The sequence below is a fragment of the Sitophilus oryzae genome, unplaced genomic scaffold (assembly GCF_002938485.1).
Source record: "Sitophilus oryzae breed Bouriz unplaced genomic scaffold, Soryzae_2.0 scaffold_1389_pilon_pilon, whole genome shotgun sequence".
Lineage (NCBI taxonomy): Eukaryota > Metazoa > Arthropoda > Insecta > Coleoptera > Curculionidae > Sitophilus > Sitophilus oryzae.
The window spans coordinates 3088734-3114074 of record NW_022146047.1 but is presented as its reverse complement, the minus strand read 5'-3'; the positions used below and the strand labels follow the sequence as shown (position 1 = coordinate 3114074).

The 25341-nt window shown below is 37.2% G+C and overlaps 1 protein-coding gene across 5 annotated transcripts in view; it reads right to left on the bottom strand.

Moving 5' to 3' along the window:
• Positions 1-148: 148 nt before the first annotated feature.
• Positions 149-25341, bottom strand: part of LOC115875541 (ecdysone-inducible protein E75) — a 324280-nt gene continuing 299087 nt past the window's right edge. For 4 of the 5 annotated variants that reach the window (XM_030891034.1, XM_030891035.1, XM_030891037.1 and 1 more), the window contains exons 3-5: positions 8261-8405; positions 3340-3581; positions 149-2841 (exon numbers count right to left, since the gene is read on the bottom strand). In XM_030891034.1, coding sequence (XP_030746894.1) covers positions 1102-2841; positions 3340-3581; positions 8261-8405 — 2127 coding nt within the window. In that variant the 3' untranslated portion in view covers positions 149-1101. Of the gene's footprint in view, positions 2842-3339; positions 3582-3808; positions 3995-8260; positions 8406-25341 lie in introns of those variants that run through there. The other variant, XM_030891038.1, reaches the window with a different exon arrangement.

Sequence of the window (25341 nt, the reverse complement as noted above, 5' to 3'; positions counted from 1 at the left end):
TCAATAAATAATCCAAGCCAAGGATTTATATGTTTTAATTAGCCATTGTTAAATTTCTTTTTACATAATTAAGATTATCTTCTTTTTGAAGTAGTTTATATTTTTTTGGTTGGAATGGAAGGGTGAGGTTTAAATAAAAATGCAATAATAATTATATATCACCAAGACGTTTTATTCTGTCGGCCTCAACAAGCTCCCAATTTATAAAATTATTACAGCAATAAGTAGGGAACTCCTCGGACCGCCACAGACAACGCAAGTTGCCGGTCGCGTTCCTTGGAGAATAGATAAATTAAATATTAATTAATTCGACGATATGAAATGGCGGAAGTGACGAACCCGCTAGTTTTGTAACGACCAGCAGCGGCAGTCACTTCGCGGGTTGAGGGCAGAACTGATCACGTCCTAATTGCGAGCGGGAGACTAACAATGGAGGGCACCCCGAACGGTGAGTTGACCCTTTCTTGTCAGGGCCTAGTACGTGGGTGGGGGAGTCCCCCCTCAGTCTCAGGGTCTCCTCTCCGACTCGCGCCTATCTCTAAATGAAAAATGGTGGCGATACAAATACATGACGGGATGAGGATGCAATCATGGGTGAACGATCGATGATTATGGATTTTTACAAACTGAGATACGTAATTTAACACAAAACTTATAAATATATCCTACAAATCAATTTATCACATATATAATATTAACAAATAATATAATAAATCTATAAGATAGGATTGATTGGGTGCCGATGCCAGAATTAATCATAAATAGCTATTTACAGATTATCTATTTAAATTACTGATTGTTTGAATGGAGTCCTAACTAAAAGGGTGGTGGGCGACCGCGCAGGGTTGGTCCGCTATGTACAAAGTCGGCGCCCACCATGGCTCAGGAAGTAACTATACAGGGTGACTACACTACAACATGGTCACACATCGACATACAGATAATATAGACAGCGATAGTAAGGTGAATGAATATACAGCTTTACGAATTATTTGGTTTGCATACGATTAAAGTGGCACCAGAAGGCCCGGGCAAGGCTGACAGTCTCTCACCGCGGACACGCGCACTCCACTTTGTACTGTTGTTGGGCCGAGGGTCGACCTACACCTCTAGCGTAACCACCTTGGGTCGCGGCGACGGGGACGGCGACTTCTTGGACAGATTGAGGGGCTGCTGCGAGTCGGCCACGTCCACCTGCAGCTCTAGAAGCCGCGGAGGGTGCGGACTCCGCGGTGACCTCGACTGCGGGGGAGCCGGCGAGGTGGAGTGCGGCGACTGAGGGTGCAGTTGCAGCGGGCTGGAAGCTGAACGGGCGCTGGTGATGACACTGGTGGCCCAGGCAGGCTGCAGAAGGCCGCCGCTTTTGTAAGGGCAGGCCGTTGGAGATGCCGTCACATGGGGTGACGCTGCAGGTGCTGACTCGCCACGCATGATGTAGCTGTGTATGACTTCGGTATTTTTCATTTGCTCGGCTGTCATACGTGGACCTTCCATAAGGCTCTTAGCAAGCATAGAATGGGAGCTGGACAGTGAGGATTGTGGTGGAGACGAAAGTTGCATCTGCAGCTGAGACACTGGTTGCGGTTGTGGTGAAACAACTACCGCAGGTTCTGCCTCGGCGGAATCTTTGTTTCTTAAAGCGCGGAATTTCTTATGCGGCTTGTACGCTTCATCCATTAGAGAGTTGGTGTCGTATAATGGGGGTGCTTGAAGAACTCGTTTTAGAACAGGCATATCTTCTACAATATGGTGGTCATCTACAGATGATCTGGGGCTGGAGCAAACTGAAGTTGGCTTATCAACTTTCTCTGTGCCTGACTCGATACCAGAATCGCTAGGAGAATCTAGCTTTCTAAATCTTGGTGTAACGGGCGGTCTGGATACTGGAGTTATAGTCAATCCATTATGGATTAGGTGTGATGTTGCGGCCAATTCATCATCTCCGGAAGAAGTGGATCCAGAGTTTGCTCTATGGCGATGCGGCAGACCTCCAGCCAAGGTAGCGGCTAAAAGAGGTGCACTAGCGACATTCGCACTCACGTGATGTTGCACGTGGTGGTATTCGTTGGAGATCATTTCAGATGAGCACATCGATTCCGTACTGGAAACAGAACCGAGAGGTGACTTAGCTTCGTCCATAGTAACGTCTGATGAGGACGACCATGATGATGCAGCTGGACTCTTGCTATTGCTCTCTTCTTCAGAGGGAGAACCCCACAAATGATGTTGTTGTTGCTGCATCATCTGTTGCTGTTCGGTCATTTTAAATGCTAGTAGTTTTTCAGAGTGGAGAGTGTTAAGCGTTCTGAGATCAGGAATTTTCTTCACCAACTCTTCTAATATATGATGTTGACCGGGATGATTCTGGGTAACAACTGCTTGTAAGCAATGTTTCAGCTTGCTTTGCATCTTCTCAATCAATTCGGTGTTACGTAGACCGGGTCGATCGGCGGCGATGACCACAATGGAGCAGAAAAGACCGATTTCGGCGTCGGATAATCTGAGCGAATTCATTCTTTCGGCGAAATCGAACATACTGTCCATAAGAAAACGCGCGTTAGAGCTATTATGTATAGAGTCTCTTTTCAACACTTGTCCATTCAAACAGATCATACTAGCTGTTTGAGAATCGAACATACACGCGAGGCGCACAAGTAGCACTTCAAAAACGCCAGCCTTCAACAAGGTGACTTGATCATCCTGGGAGAGCAGAGAGAAGCCGGGAATACGCTTAGCAAATTCGACGACTCCTCGAATGGCCGGAGAGAATCTTTTGGAGAAGTCTTGGAGTAACTCCTGTTGGCCAGTCAGTGGCTGCGGATTAGGATTCAGCGGGCATGCCTGAAATAAAATAATACAAATTAGTGGTCTGAAGGTAGAATATAAAAAATGTAAATTTCACGTGCGTGATGATATATCTGCCAAAAATAAAAATAGAACAACCTTTAAACGTTCCGATAGAAGGTTAAAACTAGACGGATCTATAAATTCGATTAGGTCACGTACGAATTGGGTGTAAGTTTATATTTTGTCAATAGAAAGCGATAAATAATAGCAAAGAAAAAACAAGTTAATAATTATGACGATCTTTATTATCTGAGCGACCTCCACACGTTATTTTCGACCAGTGTCATCAGGAGGCGTTCAAGTGCGCGTTAACCTTGTACCTTAGAGCGGCAAACCCGATAGAGAGACGGCCTCGAACCTTGAATATTTCCGCCTGTCCCTCGATAGACAAGGCCGTTAGCGCCAAGAATCTAGTGCCTTTGTCCTAGGACAAGGTACTTTCACTAAACAGGCAGATAACACCAAACACAGAAATAAAATATAAAAACTCACCAGTGTCGGAGGGCAAGCCGTGTAAGAGGGCTGCTCTCTGGCGCGTTGTAGCATGGGCTCCACTTTGTCCCGGGTGAAATCGCACGTGTCAATATGCGCTCTCACCACGGTGGCTAGAAGCCTTTGCTCGTCATCCAGTTCGGCAGCGACTGCTTTCTCCAGAGTGCGAGAGTTGGAACTTTGTTGCATTGCCGCCAAGATGCGGGCTTTTTCTCTTTTGGGAACGCGACCAAATCTGACAGCTGAAAAGAAAAAGAAATATTTAGTATAAAGCACATTAAAATAAAATAGAGTAAAAGAGCGCGGGGCAGATGTAGAGCAGCTGTTGTAATAAAAACCGAGGAGAAAGTACAACGAAGATCTCAGGCAGAGAAATTCGGCTGGCTTTCACGCGATGAAAGTGTGGGTCAATGAAAGCGATTCACGATGACGGAAAAAAAAATAAAACACGGAAAAGGCGGACACCTACGTGCGTTATGGTAGTTGACGACTCCGTTGAGGATCCCTTTGAGTATGGGTAGCTCTTCGGCCATCTTGCACTTGTCGTTTGGCGGCACGGCTCGGACGACCGGGCTGCTGGCGTAGCGAAGGAGCGCGCGACCTGGCATTCCCGACTACGGCGGACGTCGACGTGCGAATGGCGCGAACACGCCGCGGCGGCCCGCTACGCTCCCCACTCGCTCCCCTCCATCACCCTTGAACTTGGAGCGTTGCGCTGACGCTCCGACCGATAGCGAGGTAGGACGGCGTCAAGGCCGCCACCGCGGCCGCCTACAACGCCACTCCTTTGTTTTCTATGCCACGCCGCAGCGCTGCCGTTTCATTCGCTTTGTACCGGCCTTTCACTACTTTTACATCTTTACTTCTATTCAATCCTTTCCATTTTTTTTCCAATTCCTATTATTTTAACTCATTGTCTTTTTATTTTGTTCTTTCATATTTTTTTATTGTCTGAGTTTTTTTCATACTTCTTTATGGTCACAAAGAATGTTTTAAATAAATTAATATGTAAGTAGAAAGAAACAAGTAGGCAATTATGTTTTTTTCAAACGTCACAAAAAAAATAATTTTAACGTCTATATATAATATAAACTGACATATTAAAGTGTCAAATTCAGCGGGCGTAAAAATAGTTTCTCGATACCTATATAATTACTTTTAAATATTTTTATATAATTTGCAACCGTAGAAATTGTTTAAAAAATTATTTGAAACTTTTGAGAAAAAATATCATGTTCTATTCGGATTAAAAATTACTTTATGTGCTTCGCCTGTAATGACAAACGTACAGCCTCGCCAATTCATGCTACAAAGAAAAAATGAAAATTTCACGTTGGTTCTGCGATTCTGAACTTTCTGGTGAATGTTTTCCAAAATAGTAACTGCTAAAGAAAACATGTTTTGACATTGTTTATGGTTGTTTAGCAAATTTGTAATCAAGCAAAGCGCCACCAAGAAATTTGCATCCATGAATTCTGAACCCAGTTTCTTTTTATTTAAAACAGATATATTTTAGACAATATTCAGCAGTAATCTGTAGAAATAAATCGTTATATTATTCATAAAAAAAATCTAAAAGATCTGAAGACAGAAACTGGCATATTATTTATAAACTTATACGCAAATTGTTTAAAAAATAAAATAAAAACACGGTAAACCTACTCACTTTTCACATTTTTCTACACAACAAAAGTCATAACAGATTATCCCTGTTCAAACAGATCGAATAGCGTAAAAATAAAACAAAATACGTTTCTAACGAGATAGGTTCGACCTTGTTGTCGGAGAAATGCTGCTGGCGGGAGCGTCATCGTGTTACAAATCTGAACTTTGTAACAAAATAACAATCTCCGCACGTATTTTTTTCCTGGAAACATTTCGAGGTAAACACATTGCGGTAGAGATAGATAATCGTTGCCAAACAACCTTCGGAAAAATACGTCTCTATCTAGCGATTGCTATACAAAATTAACCGTCAACAACTTATGTTATTTATCCTACAAAAATTATACAGTGCATTATAGGTCGAAATAGATTATTGACCTCTGCGATTCAGAGCGCCGCCGAACCATTCAAACAGAGAGCAGGCGCTCAAGTGAATTAGTTCAGGTGTTTAGCGTTTGGCGCCGCCACCTACACGAGCGCTTCGAAACGAGTTCAGGCGGCGTTGCCGAAACGCCGAAATAATCCTCGAATTTAACGACATTTTTTTAAATTATTTGAAATCGCAAAATAATATCCGTTTTTTGGGTCAAATGCTTGTATGTCGCCATCGTGAAATCGCAATGAGTTTAAGGTGAGCGGGAAAGAGGTGAGAGAATTTCTCCGAGCGTAAAAACGGAATCGGCGGTTACGAAATAAGGAACTTTCTCGATGGGGGCTACGACCGAGCGAGGGGCACGAAACTTTCATTCTCGGTCGCGAAGAAACGCCATTTGCATCGACTTTCTCCCGATGGGGCATAGTTTTACGTGCAACAACAACGCCGGTTGTGTAACTAAACCAATTAAGACATAATTAGGAGAACGAACCGTTGATTTCTAAGAAATCGAGGTGCTTAGAAGAGAAATCGTCTTGTTTTGATCAAAGACTCCCGTATCTCTCCACACTCTTTTTTTGTCTCGTATTATCCAAGTTTACTTACTGTTAAAAAGTAAGCACAAAACTAATTTTTGAATTTTAATATAGTGGTTTTATTATAAAATAGTTACTTTCCTTAAGAGTTTGTACTTTTTTAATTTTTTTTACCCTAAATCTGTCAGCAATACCACAAAATAGAAAGCATCAACAATTACTATTAAGTTTCAAACAATTGCTAATAAATAGTGGTCACATTGAAGTGAAAGTCTAATACAGAACTTTTATTTTCAATACGAATAGGTAATAATAAATCAGCTTTCAGGATCAATTTTAAACTTGCTTTAAAGTTGGTGAGTATACAGGACAAGTGGCAAATATTTTCAGGGCTGGTAGATCTCGATAAGAGTAACGTATTTTCTCTTGACCGTTTTTCAAATAAGTCGAAGGTAACCAATTTATTTTATTTTGAAAATTAAATTTATTTATTAAGCACAAAAAAAAATATTTTTTTGCTTAAATTTTGAGAACCACTGGGTGTTTTCTAGGTTTTCTTTCTTGTAAATTTAATCTACGATCTAATGTTGCCATATTATCAAGATATTATGTTTTTTAACTGAAAAATTTAAAAAAAAATCCAAATTTTCTTTCCGTACTATTCAAAAAAGAAGAACATGTGTGATTTATTTTTGAAAAACATTAAACGGAAAACAGTTTTGATTTTAATAAAAAAATGAGCTGCAGCTACAAAGAAACTACATTTTCAAAATTTGGAAAAACATTAAAACTATAGTATGAGCAATAAAGTTTAAACAAGGATCAAAAATAAGAAATCAAGGTTGTATTTTGCTAATATTTATTAGCTTTAAATATTAGGTAATAATTTAACAGTAAATTTTGTCTGTTTGTTTAATATTTATTTACCTACTAAGGATTTCAGTTTTGTACACATTTCATCATGCTTTAGGTAAGTTATTCAAAATGTGTAAAAACTGTATTTATTCTTTTTTTTTGTAGTGAAAACATGAACACATATTGCATTACGCGTTCATTTTCTTTTCCATATTACACATAAAAGAAAGATATGTTTTAATTCAAATAAGAACGAATGTTGAGATACTATATTATTAATTACTAGGTTTATAGTTTTTGTTCTTGTTTTTAATAGCTTACTCGAACAAGCATTGCGATATACCGCCTTCATTTTCTTTTCCATATTCGGCAAGGCCGTTTCTTCGGTTATCGCAAAGCTCGTTACGCAAGCCGCGCGAGCCCAAACGGCCGGCACCGGTTGGTGGGAACAAAAGTGCGCGAAAAGTGGCACACTCCGAGAACAGATCGGACGGGTTCACGCAGCAGCAGCGGCGGTGTCGACGGCCTCTGCAGATCGCTTGTGCAAGAGGCAGCGCCAGCGCGCGAGTTCGTTGCCCTCTCGGACTTTCTCGATTGCGCGGCGCGTTCCGATTCGCGAGCTGGGTTGCGCGCGGTCAAAGACCCCGACGGCCGGGCGACCTATATTCCGCGCACCTAGGCTGTTTATCTAGGTAAACGTCGCCCAGGTATTTAGCTGCCGCCATTAGTTTAATATGTTTTCTTGTCATATGCGCAGATTTCCGAAAATATATATCTATTTTTAAATGAAAAATTACCTTTTTTTAGATTTTTTGTCATTTTAATATTAAACATTATCTGGATCAATTTTTTGATCCCTATAAAGTATATTATTATTTTACAAAAAAACTTATTCTTACGATTACTATTGGAAAAATATGTTATACCGTCATATTTTGCTTTACACCCATCATATTAGTTCACTATGTATAATTAACTAAAATATATTGTTAGCTGTTCCAAAGATATTACTTATATAAAAAATTGAATCGTTCTTTTTTCTAAAGGAAAATCGCTACTCCTTATTTTGAAACAATAGCTTTTAATGCAATGTCATACAAGTTCAAAAATATATCTTTTTTTAAACAAAAGACAAATTTAATACATATAAGCATTTTTAGTTTCTTCTTTTAAGTCAATACTGTCATTAGATAGTGTCTGTTTTATATATCTACAATAACTTTATTTAATCCAAAAATTATTTAACTTTACTGTATGAAACCATATTAGTATAATTTACAAAGCTTCAAGTAGGTACTAAATGCTTTTCCAAATACCTACGCATGTAATTTCCCAATTTATTACAACTGCTACTCTACATCACATTTTAGTAATGCTAATATTTATATAACATTCGAAAATTTAGTAAAAACGTTTCATTAACATCCGTTACATAAGTACGTTTTTGTGACGTTTCTCGATACGATAGACGAAGATAAAAAAAGTTACTCACCATCCCTGGACATGCCGACGGCGATGCATTTCTTCAAGCGGCAGTACTGGCACCTGTTCCTGTTGATTCTCAGGATGGAGCACTGCTGGTTCTTGGTGCAGGGCCTGTACTGGATCTTTTGCTGGATGCTGCGCCGGAAGAAACCCTGCGGACAATCTTTATTTGAGCAATCATCCCCTGACTCGCACCCGCTCTCGTCAGCACTGTGAGGCTCGTTATTTGGCACCCTCTTTTCGTGCGACGACACTAAGGACTCCGTACACGGTAACACAGCCATCATGATTCACTTTAATATTTTTTTCTAATTTTGTTTTGAGAATTATTAGATAATCATAACTTCAAAAATAACGCACAGAGCGGTTATTAGTGGTTGAAGAAGAACAAAACGCGTTGGTCTACGACCTGATCGCACGTCTGATTGTGTTCGGAATCGACGTAGGACTGAAGCCTGGCGATAGAGTTCGCAGGCTGTTAACCAGTTGACCCAGTTGCCGGTTGACGACCCGCCGAAGTGAGCTCGCGAGGCCAGTTCACGGCGTGAAAGTGAGAGTAGTCGTTCTCTTTTGCACGCGTTGGCTTCGGGGACGGCCAAGAGAGACGGAGCGAGTTTCGTCACTCGGCCCGCACGGTGTTGTTGGTCTAACCGCCCGATTTTTCGCCGTTCTTTTCGAGAATTGCCCCGATTTCGTACGTGAAGTGCGTAAACAAGTACACAGCTCCCTTATCGGCCCTTACAAGTATGAATAAAGCGTCCTGTAAAGTACAGGTGTGCGCCGCGGACGGGGTTCGGGACATGGCGTCCTCGAATATTCGGGCCAAGCGAGCGGTCGACGACCTCGCTCGGCGCTCTCGAATCTGGCTCGAATCGCAATCGTAACGAAACAAAAATGCAAGTAGTACTATTTACCGAGGATTATAAACAAATCGACGTCTTATCCGAGCAAAATACGCCCAAACAATAATACTAATGACTGATTAACAAATAAGTTGACACACATACGAGCTTAATTGTTCGACCAATAAAAAAAAACAAATACAGATAATGTTTTAACTATTTCATTGGAATGATTAATAAAATTTGTTAAAACATTACTTGAAATGCAATAAAAATTGTTTCCTAACTTTTTTCTCAATATTAAAAATGAATTATAGCGTTAATTATATCAAAAATCAAAATTATAATTTGAATTTTTGTCCAATAACAATGTGCCTTGCTAGATAAGTTAAAAAATAAAATTCCTGGAGAAATATTACTCATAATATTTTGTTGTCTGGGAGATATTCCCGGTTGCTATATCACCCTATATAAAATATTTAATCTATTCTAATATATAAAATCCTTAAGTGACTGACTCACTGATTAATCACGATCCTGCTTAAACCACTACAACGTAAGAAGCTCAATTTTGGCATACAGGTTGATTCTAGGGTGTAGAGGTTCGATAAGAAGGGATTTTTCGAAATTCCAGTTCCAAGGGGGTGAAACCACCTCTCAAATAATACACATTTGATACACAATAATTTTACATATTTTAAAATTTTTTAAAAATGTATACAGGGTGTTTTGAAAAATCTGATCATTCATTAATCACGATCCTGCTTAAAGCGCTTTACGTAAAAAACTGATTTTTGGCAAACGGATTGACTTTGGGGTGTAGAGGTTCGATAAGGAGGGGTTTCTCGAATCTCAAATTCCAAGAGGGTGAAAACGCCCCTCAAATATTACAATATTTGTTATTTAAAAAACGGTTAGTCTTTCAGGAAATCGCTTGGACACGCATAATTACATATTTTTTACATATTTTGAAATTTTTTAAAAAATCATACAGCAATCTTGTTCCAAAAAGTTGGGTAATTGATTAACCATGATTCTGCTTAAACTGCATGACGTAAAAAACTTATTTCTGGCAAACGGATTTTTCGAAAGTCAAATTCCAACGAGATGAAACTACCCCTCAAATATTACCAAGTTATATAATAATATCGCCATATTGTTTTTTTGTCTCATGCTGACATAAATGTGAGAAAATTTTATCCAGTTTGTATGTTAATGGAAATGCTTGCTTTGCTTTATCATCACCATTACAAATGATTAGTGTAACGCTAGTGTATAAATAAATCCCCGATTTCAGAATCAGAAATCAAGTAGAAACATTTTCCAGTAGTTCTTTAACAAATTTTAAGTTTGAGGTATAGTAATTATAATACATTTTCCATGTGAATAACAAATATAATATTGGATGTTTAATATATTAAATCATTGAGACGCAAGAAGAAACTAATAAATAGTTAGGTTTTTTTTTCAATGAATCACTGGTAGTATAATCTGGAATTTCGACTACAACGACCCCAACCAGAGTTACCCAACCACGTTCAAGTGAGAGAAAGAGAACGAATGAGATAAGAGAAAAAAATCGAAAATAGAATGGCTTTCGAAGGTTGGCCGCAACCGCTAGCGCGCGCGTTTATCTTGCTCAATCGGATCGACACGATTTGTTTATCGAATTTTCGGTACGTATCGGGGTCAGAACAATAGTGCGATCCGAAAAACGGGGACGACGTACCCGAATGAGGTCGCGCGCGCGTTCGCTAGCTGGCTCGCCGCGGCGCGGCGCTGCGCCGCTGTGCCCCGTTTATGGGCTCATTTTTGCAAATTGACCGACTATGACGAGGACGAGAGGCTGAACCACTGTAGGGCGTTGACCTCCGGGCCCTAATTATTATATTTCACGTATCAACCCTTTCTTTAGGCAGCGATTAGATACATTGAGTGACGCATCTAGATATTGAGTTTGGTAGGGGTAATGGCAATCTATACTAATATACAAAATCCTTAAGTGACTGATTCACTGATTAATCACGATCTTGCTCAGACCACTCAACGTAAGAAGCTCAATTTTGGCATACAGGTTGATTCTAGGGGTGTCGAAATTCCAGTTCCAAGGGGGTGAAACCACCCCTCAAATATTACAATATTTTTTTATTTAAAAAACGGTCGTTTCCGAAAAAACGCTTAAACACGTATATTTTATTTTGTTTTTTTACATATTTTAAGGTTTTTTAAAAATGTATACAGGGTGTTTCGAAAAATCTGGACATTGATTAATCACGATCCTGCTTAAAGCGCTTGACGTAAAAAGCTGATTTTTGAAAAAAGGATTGACTGTGGGGTGTAAAGGTTCGATAAGAAGGGGTTTCTCGAATCTCAAATTCCAAGACGGTGAAAACGCCCCTCAAATATTACAATATCTGTTATTTAAAAAACGGTTAGTCTTTCGGGAAAACGCTTGGACACGCATAATTTATTTTGTTTTTTTTACATATTTTGAAATTTTTTAAAAAGTCATACAGGATGTTCTAAAAAGTTGGGTAATTGATTAACCACGATTCTGCTTAAACTGCTTGACGTAAAAAGCTTATTTTTGGCAAACGGATATTTCGAAAGTCAAATTTCAACGAGATGAAACGACCCCTCAAATATTACCAAGTTATATAATAATATCGCCATATTGTTTTTTCTCATGCTGACATAAATGTGAGAAAATTTTATCCAGTTTGTATGTTAATGGAAATTCTTGCTTTGCTTTATCATCACCATTACAAATGATTAATTAGACGCGAACGAAGTCGCGGGTACACGCTAGTTGTTTATAAAAAATGCAAATTTCCCAAAATGTCTATAAAAAATAAGTTTTTCTCTTGTAAAGACAATCCTGGGACATACAGTATATTATATTATGCACCTCTGAGTACATTGGATTATGTGACCAGATTTTGCATCACCAAATAACGCATGTAAGCAGGCGGCAAAGAAACAGCGGACACAACGGATTTTCCTAAAAAAAATATACAGGGTGTAATTTAAAATTCTTCGCTTATGCTCACTTTTTTGTTAAACAGGGAAATAAACTACAAATGTGAATTTTGATGAATCCATAAAGGAAGCTGGAGCACCCAAATGGAAGCTAAAACAACGATTTTGTTGTCACCCGGTATAACTACATAAAACTCTTCTCAACGTTACAAAGGTAAAATACACAGATTTCCTGTATCAAAATTATGAACGTGAGAACTATTCTCTTTTATCAAGAACTATATCTATCTTATCAACAACTTCTATCAACAGTATCAAAGCTGATTTCTATAACTCCAACAAAGACGAAAAAAATAGATATAGCGTTATGACTATGACAACAACAAAGAGAGTCAGAAACGGCCCCGCAGAGCGTTGACCCGAGCGAGGGCCCTAATTGGACACTGACCGGTCAAAGAACTTCTTAGAACCGAATATGGGTTGATTCGAGAACGATCGGTTCTTCGCCCGGCGCCCGCCGCCGCGCCACTGGTCGAGGTTCAGCGGCCTCTGACGTCACCGCGCGCCGACCCAAGACTGTCACTCTTACGTCACTGAGGTAAGAAGAAGACGAAGTAGGTGGTGGTACTATGGTGCGGTGTCAACGATCTACGCGTCTTTGTGCGACTTGTTTTTCTCGTAAACGGTTTTTTGACGATTAGAAAATGGCCTTAGTGAAATCAGTAAATGGTCAAATTTTGTTTTTTTTTTCAAACGTCACAAAAGTCTTAATTTTAGCGACGTGATTGACAATACAAAAAAGTCATTTTAACGCCTAGGTAGAAAAGTAAAGTACTTTTACGCCTAGGCATAAAAGTACGAAAATATATTATTAAACTGACATAGTGTCAAATTCAGCGACCATAAAAATAGTTTCTCGATATATAATTACTTACTTCCTTAAAATATTTTTATATAATTTGCAACCGTTGAAATTGTTTAAAAAATTATTTGTGACGTTTGAGAAAAAATATCTTGTTCTATTCGGAGTAAAAATTACTTTTTGTGCCTCGTCTGTCAAACGTAAAGCTTCACCAAAAAAGGTGTCATTTTTACTCCTGATAAAATAAATTAATCAGTAAAGTAAGTAATTATGGTTTTTCAAACGTCACAAAAGTATTAATTTTTGCGATGTGAGACAATATAAAAAAATTCATTTTAATGCCTAGGCATAAAAGTGAAGCACTTTTACGACTAAGCACAAAAGTATAAAAATATGTTCTAAACTGACATAAAGTGTCAAATTCAACGAGCGTAACTATAGTTTCTCTGATATTTCCCCTTATATTTATTTATATAAATACAAGGTATGACTTTTATATCTCTTTATATTATTTGGAACGTTTGAAATTATTTAAAAACTTATTTGTGGCGTTTGAAAAAAAATAGCATGTTCTATTCGGAGTAAAAATGACTTTTTGACATTATAAAAAAACCATTTTGAACGCCTAGGCGTAAAAGTAAAGCACTTATACGCCTAACCACAAAAATACAACAATTTATTATTAAATTGACAGTAACTGTCAAATTAAATAATAATTGTATAATTAATTAATTTAATAATTGTCAAAAGTAAAATATTTTTAGGGGTAGTAATATTTCGACCCCAAAAACACGTCTGAGGTTTTTTTTCGCGAAAAAAAATCAAAAATTTGGAATTTTTTGAAAAAAAATTGGAAATGTTTTTAATCTTTAGTTAAAAATCGAAATATCTTCAATAATATATATAATAAATATGGCAACATAGATACATTTACAAGAAAATTTAAGCAAAAAATCTTTTTTTTTAATTTTCAAAATAAAATATCTTGGTTATTTTAGACTTATTTGAAAAACAGTAAAGAGAAAATATGATCGAGATCGGTAGATCTCGACAACTGGTATGCCTTGAAAATATTTTCACTTATTTAAGACTCACCCTGTATAATCTTTCTTGCTCGATAAATAATTAATTATTTGCGACGTTTGAAATTGTTTAAAAAAATATTTGTAACGTTTGAAAAAAATAGCATATTCTATTCAGAGTAAAAATGTACTTTTTGTGTCTCGCCTGTTATGTCAACGTACAGCCTCGCCACAAAAAGTATCAATTTTACTGCTAATAAAACAATATACTATTTTTTAGTATAAAAAATATTATTAGTTCCTGTGAGGACTAATTACCGATCTTTTTCAGGGTTCTTTCATTATAACTTTTGCAGTGTTAAAATCTACTCTGTGTCTTGTGCTCCATGAATGCTGACAAAATTTAGATATTAATATAAGAAAATAATTTCTCCAAACCAAACCAAAACAAACATTTATTTATTTTATTCCAATCAAGAGTAAGTTCGGCCGAAATTGGAACACTCTGACGCAATCAGTTACGTTTTCTGACCATTGTCTGAATACGTTTAATACAAATTCGTGATATGTGAAATCGTTTTCATTGTAGATTAAAAAATACAACGAGGATATACTTATTTCTACACTGCTTCGCTTTCGTTTAATTCAAGTCAGTTAATTTTCATCAATCAGTTCACATCTCTTTGTATAGCCGTGATCGAACAAGAAAAAGAATAAATATATGAAACGGCCTGATCTAAAAAGCGTGACGAAATTCGTGTCTCCAGTCTCCACGATATTCGTCAAAGGAACTGTTTATAACGTAAGTTAATTTGGGACACCGGAGGTTATCTACCTTTCGGCTCGAAACCATTAGTCAATATGCGTATTTCTGAGAAACTATAACTGACCCAAGAAGTAAACAAGTAGTATTAAAAGACGAAATAGTGATTCAGGATACGTGTATTTCTTTACTGTTATTTTATCTAGAAATTAACTACATAATCTACACTCAGATGCAAAAAACCGCAACGGGGAAAATTTTGGTCAAATTTAGTGTTATATTTTTTTTATTTTTAGCCCTATTTTCATGAATTGAAAATAGCAAGCTGTATATAATTATTTCACACTTTATTCGTAAACTCAGTTTTTTATAAACTTTAGTATTTGGCATATTATTATACAGGGTTAATCGAGGGGTTGTTTTTTTTACCCTAACTTTCAAACACCCTGTACAATAATTTCGTGTATAAATTTTCCTAAAATATAATTTTACGGTCAGAACCATGTCTTCTGAGCATTTTGTTTTTTGGATCATGTCAATACATGCCTTGGTTAATTTTTAAGAGCGAAATGAGCTTGCCACCAACAATTTGCAATTTTTTCAATTATCGTTTCTTTTTTGAAGATATTTTTCAATGTGACAAGGCGGCTTTGGTGATAATTGTGAACTGTATACTGCTATGAACTGCCCATCATGTTCGGTGTTTGGAAAATAGTTGGCAGGAGGGTTAAGAGGTCGCGTCATTAAATGAACTTCGCTTGGTTCTTAAAGAAGAATGGGAAAACATAACGCAATATGATATATGCCTCTCAACTGCCTCAATGACAGTATGAACAGACGTATACAGACAGTTATAGCAGCAGGGACGGACTTAACGAAGTTGCCGCCCCAGGCTAAAAAAAATTTGCCGCCCCTTAACATTTTTTTTAATTAAAAAAATTACGGATATAAAAAACATTTATTTGAATACAGGAGCAACAACAGAATAGACCGGCAGAACTTTTAATCAACACAGAACATAAAATAAATATTAAAATATTCATATAAAATGACAACAAACGAACAACAAAACTATAAGGTTTGCTTGTAAAGGTTTCCTACGTATTTTTTTGTTCGCAAATTATCAATTACTTCATCGTAATTATTGATAGTTTTTAAAAGGTCGGACTCAATATGTAAAACTGCCAAATGATTTAGACGTTCTGTTTCCATAGTGCACCGTAAATAAGTTTTAATACGTTTTAATGCAGAAAACGAGCGTTCAGCAGAATAGTTAGTAATAAAAGTACATGTGAAGATTCTTAATGCTATGAAAGTATTTGGAAACAGGTCTTGAGCGTTTTTTCATAAATTACTTTAAGAAGCTCTCTAGCAGATGGTTTTGCTGACTTAATGCATTTTATAAATTCACGAAAATGTATTAATTCATTAGGCATGACTCATCTAAATCATTTGGATAACAGGTTATTAAATGTCTGGACTTATCGGTAATGGCGTCAATCGTCAATACTTAAAGTAGATAAATCACTAAATAAGAAGATAAAAAAAACAAATTTGGTTGAAAAGTCATTGTAGGCACTTTTCCTGTAGGAAATTTAAAGCATTATTTTATCAATAAGCTTCCCCTAGGAGATGCAAGACCTTGTCGTGGTGGGGAAGCTCCTGGTCAGGTGCTGGGGGGAATCCCCTCTAGCACTTGGCTTGGTCTAAGAAGCATCTCACTCATCGTCTTGTCCCTGACTGTAGTGTTGTGGCCAGGGAATTGCACCAAGACATATAACGATACCGGGCGGGGCTGCGGACAGCCTCAACCTTGGGGCACCGGGGGGCACCCCATTGTATTTTACCCCTTACTTCTGCATGCGGGGCTCTGTAGAAGTGGACCAACTGTCACTAGCGACTCATAGGAACACTATGAGATCTGGTAATAATAGTAATAAAAACATCACCGGTGAAGCTGTGGGGAAACCCCCTAGCGACACTGGGAACAGTAACAATGAAAGTTCCAAGGGGCCAAACCCAAAGAGACTACAGGAGAGGTGGCTGACACTTGCGTGAGACCATCCTCCCGCAAGTGGCATACAAGCTACCACCTCCTCCAAGGGTCGGGAGCCTACCTCCTACCTCTAAACCCAACAGGCGACACAAGCTACCGTTTCGTCTAACCGGCCTGGGTCGTAGCTCCTCGACTGTGAGGGACTCGGGTCTCCGTAAGAAGTCCTGGGACTGTATGATGAGTTATAACTCAAGAAAGAGGGACACAATAGATCTCTAAGGTCGCAGAGATTAACTCCCCTATCACTTATTCTAAATTCTAATTTATCAATAATAACATTAAATATATTTATCCTAAAATCATCCGTAGCGTTAAATAGAGTTTCATTATCACTGGTTTCATCAAATTGTCGTTTTGTAGTTATATAATATTGTAGTTACTAATGAAACAGAACAGTTTCATCGTTAACTATTAACTGCTTGTATATTATTCTTTGGCGCCTAGGTCTTTGACTCGTACATTGTGGCGCACCCAAACAGTTAAAGAAACGCCTCGATCGTTGTGACGTCACGAGGTGTTACGTCACAGTTGCGGGTCGTACCGCGGCGTCAATGCACCTAGCGCCGTTGTCGATTTCTTAAAATCAATGGCTTGAAAAGTCAATTAGTGGAAAAAATATCCATGTCGATGCAATAAATTTGGGTAAGGGTTCAATACCCTGCCCTAACCCAAGACCTATTAAGTTGTCATTAATGGTTGAATAAAACTATATTTTGTTATCTTTCTTTTAGTTCTAACTATGTAATTATGTACATATGTATTTTTTACTAAAGTCTGTTGAACGAGAGGATACATGACAGTCACAGTTGTCTGTCATTTTAACTAACACAGAGATAAATTGCATTGTCTGTCATTTTTTGGATGTTGTCTGTCCTAATATAAACAAATAGTAAAAAAAATTATAGGTTTAGTACGAAAATATTAGTTAACATTAAATAATCATTGATATCTTACAGGATATATTGGTTATTCAAATAAATTGGAATAGTTTGTCTATTTTTAGGAATTTATTAGTACTTTATGATTTATTCCTGTTTTTTTAGAAACAGGTTTGGTCTACATAAATTTTTATAATTATTTATTAAATACTGAAAAGAATTCTCCGAAATTTATTGGAAAAAAATATAGTCAAGACTATAGACTATAGAAAAAGATGACTTTTTCAAATGAAAACCTCCTTTTCTGTTCTGTTTAAGTCTTTAACTCTTAATGTAAGTACCGGTTTTCTTAACAATAATCAAAACCAAAATATAGATATTGATCATTAAGTTGTAGTATTGTAGACATGTTGGAAATGTAGATCTTTAATTAAAAACATCATCATCATCATTTTATTAGTAATATAGATCTTTCTCAAAGTCATCCACCGCAGGATTTACAGAAAATTAGAAGAAGATATAGCAGATATTCAGTTTGGCTTTAGAAATGGTTTCGGTACTAGGGAGGCTTTGTTTGCCTACAATGTCTTAATGCAGCGATGCCTTGATGTCAATCAAAATGTATATGCCTGCTTTATTGAGTATAATAAAGCATTTGATAAAGTAAGACACAAGCAACTAATAGAAGCGTTAGAACGAAAAAATCTCGATACGAGAGATATACAAATAATAGTAAAACTGTACCTCAATCAAAGTGCGTCTGTTCGCGTCCAATCTGAACTGACGAGAGCAGTGGATATTAAACGAGGAGTAAGACAGGGATGTGTTCTTTCACCACTCTTTTTCAACGTCTACTCAGAAGAATTTTTTAACAAAGCCCTCGAAAATGATGCTGGTGGAATACTAGTTAACGGCATACCACTGAACAATTTGCGCTACGCGGACGATACAGTCCTTCTCGCTGAAAACATGCAAGACCTTCAGAATATGTTAAATAACGTCATCACAACGAGTCGAGAATATGCTCTGACACTCAATGTTAAGAAGACCAAATACATGGTTGTCACTAAAACTGGAGTGCCCAATGAACATCTGTAGGCGGAAGGCGAGGAGCTCGAAAGAGTAGAGGGTATGACTACCTGGGTACAAGTGTCGACTGCAACGCGGATTATTGTTCAGAAATAAAGATTCGCATTGAAAAGGCCCGTGCATCCTTTGTGAAGATTAAGAAGCTGCTCTGTAGCCGCGATTTGAGCCTAGATCTGAGAACTCGTATGCTCAAATGTTATGTATTCCCAGTCCTTTTGTATGGTATGGAAGCTTGGACCCTCAACGAGCTTTGCGAGCGGAAACTGGAGGCCTTCGAGATGTGGACATACCGTAGGATGTTGAGAATACCATGGACCATATGTAACCAACGTGGAGGTTCTGAGAAGAATGAGGAAGGGCGTAGAGATCCTCAAGGAAGTGAAAAAAAAAGAAAATTGCAATATCTCGGCCATATCATGAGAGGTCCAAGGTATGAGATTTTGTAACTCATAATCCAGGGAAAAATTGAAGGAAAAAGATCTGTTGGAAGGAGAAGAATATCCTGGCTCAGAAACCTGCGAAAATGGTTTAATGTTACGTCATCTGACCTATTTAGGGCCGCAGCTTCCAAGATCAAAATAGCAATGATGATAGCCAACCTCCGATATGGAGACGGTACATAAAGAAGAAGAAGATCATCATCATTTTCAGCTCGTTCAACCATTTATTATAGTGTAGCCTCCCTCACATACTCTCTTTGTAGTTGGGCCCATTGTTGTCTATTGTTGGCTATGCGGTCTCAAGTTATCCCAGCATGCTAATTTCCTAATATCATGGTCCCATCTCAGGTTCGGTCTTCCTCTAGGTCTCGTGGATACCATACTGTAATTTTTGTGATTTATATGTTGTCTGTTCTTCTTGCCAGGTGTCTTGCCCATTGCCATTTGAGGGATTTGACTCTGTGGATGACATCTATTACCTGGGTCTTTTGTCGTATCCATTCTAGTCTCTTACGGTCTCTCTTGGTTATTCTCAGCATATTATAATTAAAAACATAGCCTTTTAGATATAGATAGTTTTTTTAACGGTAGGCTTTATGCATTTCAATTATTTCATGTTAAACATTTACTTACTTTATAAAATAGATAAGAGGTCGTTTAAAAATTCATAATTTTTAAAACATTTAGCACCTTGACGTATTTGCTATCTACTAATGCACCACCATGAGTAATACGCTACCGTTAATTCATCACTGTCATGTTCCGTTGAAAAGTTCGCCAATAATACTGTTCCCTATTCGCTATACTAAGGAATTAATTCCATTTTTTTTCGGGGTCAGTTAGCCGATGACCGCTCCGCATCTCGTTCTATCACCTCTAGTTTACATATTTCAGTTTGCATATTTCGTTAGCACCGTTCTCTCGAGAATTCTTAGACGCCAAAAGAAAAAAAAGAGAACAACAGCGTCTTCTATGTCGAAAAACGGCGGATCATACGTATCTAGCGATTATGCTCCACTTAATATCTCTAAATAAACATCGAGTTCCTTAACCCCTTTTGTGTTGTTCTATGCTAATTCGAAGGCATTAACACAGATTGATATTAAGACCCGCAACGCCGAGCTCTTATCTTAACGATTCAGGCGTTCCGTTTCGATAACGTATACATACAGGGTGATTCCTCTTACTTGGAATAAATTCGGTAAATTATAGATTTATTTAATTTATTTCTTTTTGTAAAAATGATTCAAGACATGGATTAGCATTTTAAATTACGCTCTTTTTGATTTAAGTCATCGACAACAAATTTGTTGGTGATAATTTGGATTGTTTTTGGATTTTTTTTTAAATGCCTGTTATGGATATTCTTAAAGAACATACTAAGTTACACATTCGTAACAAATTTCAAATTTTTCTTCCTTATTATTTAATTTTTTTTTAACCAAACACTACCATTATCTAATTCGAAAAATTAATTGTACCCGATAGTTTTTTTCACGGAACTGCGACTCGTTTTGAACATTTAATTCGGCACACATGCATTAATTGATAGACCCTTTAAGAATACTCACATAAAAAGAGTTACTATTTTAAAAAATATCGAGGATGTTATATCTGAAAATTGGGACATGCTGTATAATATACTTTTCATATAAACATAAAAAATAAATCAAAAGAGGCGCAATTTAAAATATCAATCTAAAACTTCTTTTAAACACCTTCAGTGGCGGATACAGAGGGGCCCATGGGGTTGCTAAATTGGGTTAAATATTCGGCTTTTGGGTTAAAAATGGCGCCCTGAAAACCATATTCTACATTACTTTTTTTATTTGGCCCCCTCTAAAATAAATTCCTGATGTATCCGCCCCTGAACACCTTGTTTTAAACACTGTTTCAAACTATAACGGGTGTGTCTCAAAAATGATTCACCCCCTATAACTTTTTTATTTTTTCAGATAAAACAACGAGATTTGGTATGTTAGTATATGACATAAATTAGGATTGATTGACATATTCAATTGTTTTCGGTCACTTCCGGTTTCACCGGAAATGACTACAACTTTTGATTTTTAAATGGCACCCTCGGTATTTTTTTACTTTATTCGATAGAAAATGACACTCTGAATAGAATGACATATCATATGTCAACTTTTGACATTTTCGCATATGATTTATTTAAAATTGTAACCTGCGGTTCATAACGACAATTTGACTCGAAATACCAAGTATGTGGCATCAAATTATTCGTCAAAAATGCTTTTTCCAAATATGCTAATGAGCCACCCTCGTTTCATTTGAAAAAATTGGGATATTATTAAAAATACGATTTGTTTAAAAGAAAATATATTTTATATATTTTTTATATTGGGGCCTAATAAAAAGATTTGATAGATTTGATTTGGGCATCTTTTAACCGGCCAGGACAAGACACTAAAAACATTAGACGATCAAATCTATTTTTCCAACGCTTCTATTTCCAACTCCATATTGAAATTTAAAATACAATTTGTTTTTGAGCGAACATGTCAAAAGTTGACGTATAATATGTTATTTGATTCAGAGTGTCATTTTCTATCGAACAAAGTAAAAATATACCGAGGGTGACATTTAAAAATCAAATGTTGTAGTCATTTCCGGTGAAACAGGAATTAACAGGAGGAACAGCAATGCTCATCAATGCCATTCCAGAACCCTTCTGCGGCGTTGCAAAAGCATTTACAAAAATGGCTACTGAACGATGGCTGGCTAACAAATCTCCAGAATAGTGGAGAAACTCACCAGGGGAGAGACAGGCGAAAAAGTTCATACAGTAGAACATTCGCGAAAATTCACGGTAGACCTGATAAGCACACACAGAAAGACAGCCAAAGCTGTAGTGCGTCTACTAACAGAGCACTGTGCTAAATAGGCTTCTAAAGGTAATGGGATTGACGAACGAAGCCATATGTAGGTTCTGCCAATCTGAAGAAGAAAGGAGAGAACACATTTTATGTCGGTGCGACAGCCTGGCAACTGTGCGATTCTTGGTAATAGGCAATGATAGACCATTGCCAGGGAAGCTACACGGAGAATTCAGGCTCCAAGTTTTCAACACTTGTTAATCCAAATTATTTCTTCAAAAACATTTAATTATCTGGTTGTATGTAAAACTGGCTATAATATAACAACGGTCCCAATTCCAAACGTCCTAGAAACTATCTCTCTTCTCAATTGAAAGCGTGCTTATCAGCCAACGAGCTCTGGCTTATCGTGACGCGCCGTGGTATTTTTTAAGGGTGGGCTGCCGGATCGCGGTCGGCCGCCGGTTGCACGTTGTGCTGGTCAGTGCTCCCGCCATCGCCTGCACCGTTGCCTAGTTTATATGCGCCGCGACGGCGTCGCCGAATGCATTATTTGTGCATCGACGGGAGCACCCACGTCCTAAGGTCAGCCGAGTGCACTGACCCGCCGTCCAATTAGCCATTCTCGCGCTTCACTTTTAATCGCACGCTCATATTGCTGCTCATCGTACATACAAACTTCGAATAAAAAGATTATAAGGAAGGAGTATAATGATATCCATGTATTTATGCATGGGAAATGGAACCGGCATCATTGGTTCCCATCCTTGACCGTTCTATTTGACGTTTCATTTGAAACATTTCATTTTGATTTGAAAATTTGTGGATTGGTTTGTCTTTACTACTTTATATTAATTATTCTATAATCGGTTTTGTTCAGAGGTAGTATATCTAGAAGGAAACTAAATCTGAACTTAAATTAAGAGTGACACGATTGTGATTTAGGTACTGAAAAAGACTGTAAAGTTATAATTGTGCAGCCTGTGGGAGATCTCGGCCAAAAATCACGAGAAATAATGGAATAACTTTTCACTGGTAAATCACTATACGTTACGTGTAGTAAACCATGGGGAACAGAGGATGCAAAGGTTTGACCAATTAGACCTGTATGGTATATGTTATTCCGACTGACATAATATATGTATAAGATGCCTTTTGACCAGTTGAGTTATTTTATCATACGGTATACAACAAAGGAAACGTATATGTATTCAATAAGAAAAATTTAATAATTAACTTGTCAAGTTAAATGTTATTGTTTCTACATTGTGCGGCCTAATTATCATAATTTCTAAAACGGAATAAATAACGATTGTTTATTTGTATCTTCGATACGAAAAATGAGTCCCGTTGGTCGAACGTGCAACAATAAGGAAGTCGATTTGCTTTTGTTTTCAGTTATAGTTTTCTAGAAGCGGCCATGGACGATGGCAGAAGAGAGAAAAGTCAACAACCCAACATCTAGGTTGACGACTTGGGCGCTATTGGTGCGACGTTGCCGATATTAGAATATTCCAAACATTTGAGAAATATAAAAACAAGCCCTAATATTATTTAAAAAAAGTGTAGTAGCATACAAACACGTACGATTGAATAAAAATTGCTGGGGAAAGACCATCTTGGGATAATTTTGGCAAGGTCAATCTCTAGACGTCATTTACTAAAAATTGACATAAAACTTACTAAACATTGACATAAACAAACATTCTCACTAATTATAGAACGATTAAAAAAGGATAGAACGTTTCCAGACACACAAATCTATGTCCAAAAAATTATCTATTCTCAAATTTTAAATTACACCATTTATAAAAATCACATTTACAAAGTATAACAATAAATTACAACTTTAAAAAGTTTTTAGCCAAGAAATGACATCTAGGCTTTGACTTCGCCAAAATTATCTTCGATTGTCATTCCCCAGCCGTCTTTGACGCCGTTTTTTTCGATCGTATGATACTTCTAAATATACATTATTTAATAACTTGTTAAATCAAACTTATTCCATTTTTTCTTTAATGTGAGAATGATAGAACACTGCACAAGTAACTATGATCAAAGAAATAAATAAAAAGTTACAAATCAGTATCATTCATCAAAAAAGAACTACGTCGAAAACAGAGAATGTGAGTGTCCATTTTTTTACAAACAAGAACTTTTTTAAACCTTTGCCAGAAATCAAAACAAATAAATAGCTGTAAATTATTCGATGACAGACTATAATATGTATGTAAACATTAGGGAAAGCTTTGCTACAAAACGGATTCACTGATGTAATTAAAATTAAAGTCCTGACACAATAGCTTTCAGATTGATAAACACATTGCAAAAAGCACTTAAGAAACAATATAAAATAAACATAGAAAAGTTGACCAAGCTCGCAAAAATTGAAGTCTGTCATAAGAAACCGACAAATAAGATGTTTCAATATAATTGTAATAACGAATCTATTTCAATCCTTCCTGAATATTTTTATTCAATGACAGGACATAAAATAATCACAGTAAAAATGAAATAATTATGGCGTATTTTCGGGAAACCCCGCTGAACAGTTGGCAACGTGGCCGCACTGATGTAATTTCGCGCGCTAGCTAACGGGTCGCGTCGTGCGCGCAGGTTCTAGAATGCAAGTTCGTTCACCCCGCCTCGCGTAATTCCCATAATCCGTATGCGAAGTTCGAAAATTGGGCCGACCTGGATATTTTTATCATCTCCTCTGCGCGTCGCCTCCTCCTCCCACCTATTTTCAGTTCTGTCACTCCATATTTCCCTCCGGAAGATGTTACGTGAGTGATAACAAGGGATTTCATTGAATCGATGCTGCATTGTGTTCTCCCGCCATATTTTTTCAGAATTGAAGTGTTTCCACTATGGAGTGTAGATGGTAACATATTTTTGAAACAACGGTAAATGCAGATTATGTGGGGGAAATGGGAAAACACCATATCAGTGATAGGACAAGAAAATAGGCATTTAAATACATACGAAGTTTTGGTAAAAACTTGAATTTTGGATATGAGTTACTTTGAAAGATTAAAAACGAATTCTAATTTTTTTCTATAGCAACTGTTAAAATTGCCTTATATCTATGCATAGTAGGTAAAATAGTACTTTAACCGCAAGGGCAGATTAAATGATACTTTAACAGCGAGGATGGGTTAAAAACTTTATTTCTTCTCGCACGTTTTTTAATAGCCTCCATTTTTGAAAATTTTTGTATTCCTTTTCATAAGTTATTCGGGATTTAAATGGAAGTAGTTTGGATATGGCGTTTGTCGCCTCAGCCTGAATATCTGTTGGCACTTTACTTATTTCGT